This window comes from Oxyura jamaicensis, chromosome 1 (assembly GCF_011077185.1).
Source record: "Oxyura jamaicensis isolate SHBP4307 breed ruddy duck chromosome 1, BPBGC_Ojam_1.0, whole genome shotgun sequence".
Lineage (NCBI taxonomy): Eukaryota > Metazoa > Chordata > Aves > Anseriformes > Anatidae > Oxyura > Oxyura jamaicensis.
This window is the reverse complement of record NC_048893.1, coordinates 83,669,741-83,675,740: the sequence shown is the minus strand read 5'-3', so window position 1 is coordinate 83,675,740 and position 6,000 is coordinate 83,669,741. Positions and strand designations below refer to the sequence as shown.

The 6,000-nt window shown below is 36.7% G+C and overlaps 1 protein-coding gene across 2 annotated transcripts in view; it reads left to right on the top strand.

Annotated features, from left to right (window-relative positions):
* The window catches only part of SLC22A15 (solute carrier family 22 member 15), a 51,829-nt gene that overhangs the window by 17,655 nt on the left and 28,174 nt on the right, over positions 1-6,000 (top strand). For both annotated transcript variants that reach the window (XM_035314782.1, XM_035314783.1), the window contains exons 5-9: positions 60-189; positions 1,910-2,125; positions 2,805-2,945; positions 3,700-3,785; positions 5,872-5,992. In XM_035314782.1, the coding sequence (XP_035170673.1) occupies positions 60-189; positions 1,910-2,125; positions 2,805-2,945; positions 3,700-3,785; positions 5,872-5,992 (694 nt within the window). The remainder of the gene's footprint in view (positions 1-59; positions 190-1,909; positions 2,126-2,804; positions 2,946-3,699; positions 3,786-5,871; positions 5,993-6,000) is intronic.

Genomic DNA, 6,000 nt, shown 5'->3' with positions numbered 1-6,000 from the left:
TTTTTTTTTTTTTTTTTTTTTTTTTTTTTTTTTTTTTTTTTTTTTTTATTGTGTGTTAGGATCTATTGGTGGCTTGTTCTTTGCTGTGGGAATTGCCCAGTATGCTTTATTAGGGTACTTCATTCGATCCTGGAGGACTCTGGCTGTTGTGGTTAACCTGGAAGGAACAGTAGTCTTTCTTCTCTCTCTGTAAGTTATTTTTCAAACTGAAGTCCTTCAAGGAAGATGTCAAAAATGAGAGAAAATACAATTAAGTCAAGGAGCTTTTCTAGGATGGTATGAAGTGCTGTAACTAAGGTATTTCTCTCAACCTCTACCACCCTATGTTCTGTGCTTACTTTAAATTGCAGTGCTGCAGTATCTGAAAACCTAAGCATATGTTGCATTGTCTGTGCATTATTACTGTAGATGAGAACAGTCTCGAGTAGTATAGAAGAACATCCTGGTCTTTCACTGGTATGTGTAGCTGCTTTAAACTGTTGTCTGGTGTGCTACAAGATGCTGTATATACATTCTAAATGATACAGAAACATTAATATGCTTATGCGTAATAACATGACATTTCTTTTATAATTCTGCTTACATGGAAGAAAGAGCATCAAAATTGCTTGCACGTACAGTCTCAAAGGTGACATGTAAAACAATGGCCAGCTTCCTTTTATTTTTTTAATATTGTGATTAGTGACGAAGAAGGCTTCTTAAGGTAGTTGGGCTTTTTGTTTGTAGATCTCAACACTGAAAGGTATAATGCAGTGTGATCTTTCTCATGTACTTTCTGACAGTAAAAACTCAGTAACTGAGGGAATAAGTGAATTTTATCTTCTGTTTAAACTTAAGTTTTTTTCCTTCCAACATCTGTAACATTGGTAACTAACTTTTTTTAAACAATCAAATGCCCTTTCAAAGGAAGCATCAGAACGAAGGGAGAGGTCTTAAAGGTTGTAAGGTGAAAGGCAGACTTGACATTTCCAATACTTCAAAACTTAAAACAGTGGCATTTCAGGCCTTTTAACTTGTATTTCAACTTCTGGATAATGTGTTCAATTCTTTTGAAATGCTTTATGCATGGGACTTAAGCGCTGTGTTCAGATTTTTTCATTCCAAATTTCACATTGTCTCCCACCCACCATTGCTTTAAGAAGATTCTTTGTAGGAAGTATTACCAGACTTTATCATGGGAAAGAAAATGTTAATTTCTAAACTCTTTTTTTTTTTTTAAAAAAAAAAAAAAAAAAAAAAAAAAGTAGTAGTGATTCCGTGCTTTTAAATAAATGATCTCACTTCTGGTCAGAGAGAATCTTAAAAGTTCTGGCAAAAAAAGTTGAAGTTTAAGTTAGTTCTGGGAATCTGAAAATAGTAGGAGATTTGTTTTGTAGGCTGTGTTGAAGCTATAGACCTATCAATTAAACACTGTGGATAGGGAACAAAGGCTGGGTCTTTGTACAGCCTCTGTCTTGCTGTTTATGGGAGAGAATTTGGGGAAATGCTGAAACATGAGGAACAGGAGATAACTAGTCAGTGTTGCAAACACATCTTACTTTTAGTGATACGGTGCCTCTAATTCATAATTTCACTGGGAGGAATCCTAATGATATTGTAATTTATAGTATTGTGTATGTATGTGTGTATACATATATATGTAATTTTTCACTATCTAAATTACATATGAATTATGTTCCTTCTCCTTTCAACATGTTCTGTCTGTTTCAGTAAGCGAATTCTGTACCTAAAGGGCTGTTTGGAAAAAAAAAAAAAAAAACCTGTTATGCGGAAACATATTTCAGCCTTATTTCCATAGGCAAGCTTAGCGATGTAGAACAGAAAAGCCCTAAAGCTGTCTCTGATATATATGTGTATATATATGTATTTATGATACATTTGTTTTAAAATCAGAAACTGTGTGTTACAGATTCATTCCAGAGTCCCCCCGCTGGCTATACTCGCAAGGCCGGCTGAATGAAGCAGAAGATGCCCTCTACCTCATTGCAAAGAAGAACCGCAAGCAGAAGTACACTTTTTCATTAAAACTCCCAGCAGAGAGAAGCCCCAGAGAGGCTGGCAGTTTCTTGGATCTGTTCCGATACAGGATTCTCTTGGGACGCACGTTGATCATGATGTTCACCTGGTACTTAAAATACTTTGTAGGCCCAGCAATGTCTAATGACTGTGTGTATTTTCTTAAAAGAAAGTGCTACCAGTTGTTGCCAGGGCTAGCAGTTGTAATATGAAGCAGGAACCCATGACACTACCTCTATTTGCTACCAGGAATGTAGCTCTCCAAAAGTACCTGTTGTGTTTTGGGGAGTTCTACTAGCCCTGAGCTTTTTTTGCTGCCACTGTGAAGTAAATGTATGACAGGGTATGCAAGTCCTCTGGCGTTGCTATTCACACAGTTACTTTTATAATGTGTATTCCTGGGGGAGGATGTATTAAGAAAAAAGGCACTATTTTGTCAGCAGGCAGCATAGTGATATATTCTTGTTGCTTTTCTAAATTCTTAGTGCGGAATAGTCATTTTTTGCTCCATAAATGAGAGTTAGAAGATTGCCTTGATGATTTCCTGCAGGATGAGTTAGCGACCTGTTCCTTTCATCTCCATAGAGAAGTCAGACAGTCAGGGTTACAAAAGAAATATGAAAAATCAGAATTTGAGAATGAATAAAAGAGTACTAGAGTATAGAAATTAAAGGAAGGCAGAAAAATTTTAGACCTACTATCTGAAATACTGCATTGCGCCAGACCAGTGCTTTGATAGGTCAGTCAAAAATACTGCTCTGATATTACCTTTTTCTTATATTTTACAGGTTTGTGTGCAGCTTGGTTTACTATGGTCTTACGCTTAATGTAGGTGACTTAGGTGGAAGTATTTATGCCAATTTAGCCCTTTCAGGGTTGATAGAAATCCCAGCGTACCCAATCTGTATTTACTTGATTAACCAAAAATGGTAAGTATGAAATTCTATTAATGTCTTTTGTTTTTTTTCTCACAGATAAGTTCCCTGCATGTTGTCTCCCCTATTCCATATCCATAGTATGGAGCTTCATGCTTCAATTATAGTAGTTCAGTATATACTCCTAAGAATTTTTAAAGTGCCACTGATAGATCTTTGCATCTAGTAACAGTTTGATGACAGTTTAAATTTTTCTCAGCGGCTCATTTTATTGTTAACAAGTTGTCTGAATTTGGTTCAAAGATGAGGCTGATCTGTCAAACCTAGCTGTGCTGACTCTGTGCTAACACAAGATGGCATTCTTCTCACCTCTGTCTTGTAATTCCCATTCTCACTGTTAGGTCAAAGTTGGAACTAAACTGAAGCTGTTGTGTGGTGCCATGTTAAGTGACTGTGTGTGTATGGATCTGTGAGCAGAGCTGTTGAGTCTGATACCTAGCCTTTTCCTGATTCATGGTACTCTAGACAATGTCTTTCATTTTTTGTGGAATTCACCTGCCAGTCTTTTCTGCATGTCTCTTGAGCAGCTTTACATATGTACATGCAGTGGGAATGAAATCAAAATCCTAGGTTGTCAGCCACTGCATGAGACTTTCTCGGTGCTCATTTTGGTGAGAGCAGCAGCAATTTGTTTAAAAACAGTGAGAGAGGAAGTGTTTGTGGGAGATGGCATTCAGCATTTCTGGCTGCAAATGAAGAGAGGACATGAATTTAGAGGACTCACTGGTTATCCCTTTTTGGACATCAGGTTTGGTCGAAAGCGAACGTTGAGTGCATTTCTGTTCCTGGGAGGATTGGCTTGTCTTATTGTCATGTTTCTTCCTAAAAAGAAAGGTAAATGTTTCCTTTTGTTTCTGGTGTAGTACTTTGTAAGAAGTTGTAAAACTCCTCATCCCACAGCCTAAGAATTTGTTTGTTGTCAGAGCATTAGGCTTATACCACATGCGAGTCTGCAGTTTTAAAGCCAGAGAAGCTAACTTAGAAGAAGCAGCAGCCTTCCTAAGATCTTAAGAAATGCTGTTGAAAAGGTGTGGATTTGAACTTGTCTTTGGATTCTGACTTGCACTTTTAATCAAATCAGTCAATCCTGTCCAGTGTTTCTGAATGATGTTTCACGGGATATCTTCATTAGCTATGAATCTGTCAGTATAAACAGTACCCATGCAACTTGTATGACTCCAAGTGAAAGACCAATGTCAAAAGATTCTAAGAAGTGAATTAAGGGATGAGTTTACATCTTTTCCTCACTGCTCTGTAATGTTTGAGAAGGGTGTGACTGTGGTTTTAGTAATGTGGCTACATCACATATAGTTCAGAGAGCATTCTGAAAATCTTTTGAAGCAAGAGGTCTTAAATTCAATGTATTTTTTCTAAAGACACTAATGTTCATTTCTTGGTTTTCATATGTTTTTCAAAATGATAGAAACACAATAGTACAGTGAACATATTTTCTTTGAAAGTGAGATACATAAATTAATGTCAGCTTGTAATATTTGTACGTTTAACAGTCACAATGAGTGAAAATGCTTCTAATATTTGAAACTAGCATGATCTAAAAAGATTAATCACACATGCTCTCATTGTCCACATAAATAACTAGCTGTAGATGGCAATGAATATAATAGGTAAAACATTTTTAGAGAATTGTGCAACTCAAGTTCCCAGAAATATTCCAGATGCTAGAGCCCAGATGTTAGAGATACGCTTGTTAGGCTGGTGCCAGTCATTGAGTAGTTTCTGCATTTCAATCCAAGCTCCGTTTAGAACTTGTGTAAAGAAAGATTTTTAAGAGGATAGAACTGCTGGGCTTCAAGAAGCCACCTGTGTGCTGAACTGCCAAAGTCAGACAGGAACAAAACGTCTAAGAAGCTCAGCAGCTTCTTAGGTTGCCAGAAGCAAGCACCACTCTCCTTACTAAGCACAATTTGTTCAAGGCAGTAACAGCTTGTGCTATAGCCTTCCTTGTTAGCCATTTAATGTCTTCTGATGCACCAGGTATAAGCTCATAATCATTAGCCACTCTGACAAAACTCTGAGCTGGATGGGATATTTGGTATGGTTCTGTATGGCATCTTCCCGTCTCTTGTGTTGTTTTTTTCTTCTGAAGTAATCATGTTAGAAAGCATGTTATCATAGCATGATATGTAACTATGACTGAATAGGGTTCTAGTTACGTTAAGTGGCCAAGGTTTTTTTTCAGTGTTTGTCATTCTTTTCTTCAACTTGCCAACAGAGCTGATGTTGTAGATTATTAATGGTAGACCAGAAAATGTGTGGGATTTTCATTGTTTCTTTTTTGTTTTGTTTCAGCTTTTGTTATGTTCATAGGATTTTTATCTTGCATTTCTAAACCTTGACATTTCAATACGGTCTTCATGCAGGATTTTAACTCTACAGAGATGTCTCTAACACTTGAGGACAAGGAAACAACAAAAAACTCTTTTTTTTCTGTTCAATACCACAGTCTCTGGGACTGTTCTGTCATTTAATCAATTTTTTTCCTGTTGGCTTTTATTTGATAAAATGGAAATAATGTTGGGCTAGTAACAAGTCTGCAATTCATTTAAAATGTGCTTTTTGATTTGCTTTTTCATGGTGTGTTTTATGGAGAGCTTTTCCTCTTTGTACAAATTGAATTACACAGATAAAGAAAATAAATCCATAGACACAGAATATAAATTTTGTTGGATGACTTCTGCCACTGCTGCCTAAAAGAAGGCTCCTTCGATTGTTTTGAGAGTTCTTCTGAAGGTACAAATCACCTCCAACAAATACTGGTCTTTAATAGAAAAACTCTTGCCTGACATAGCAGATTCGTCAATAGATTCTGTTTTGCTCCATGCTGTTGTGTGATTGAAGTGATTACTGAGATGTAATTCAGTGTTCCAAAGCATTACAGAGATCACGTTTTCTCTTTCAGAGACTGGAGTGTTTGCAGTGATGAACAGTCGTTCTCTTTCTTTGTTGGGAAAATTGACAATCAGTGCTGCATTTAACATTGTCTATATCTACACATCAGAACTTTATCCCACAGTGATCAGGTAATGCA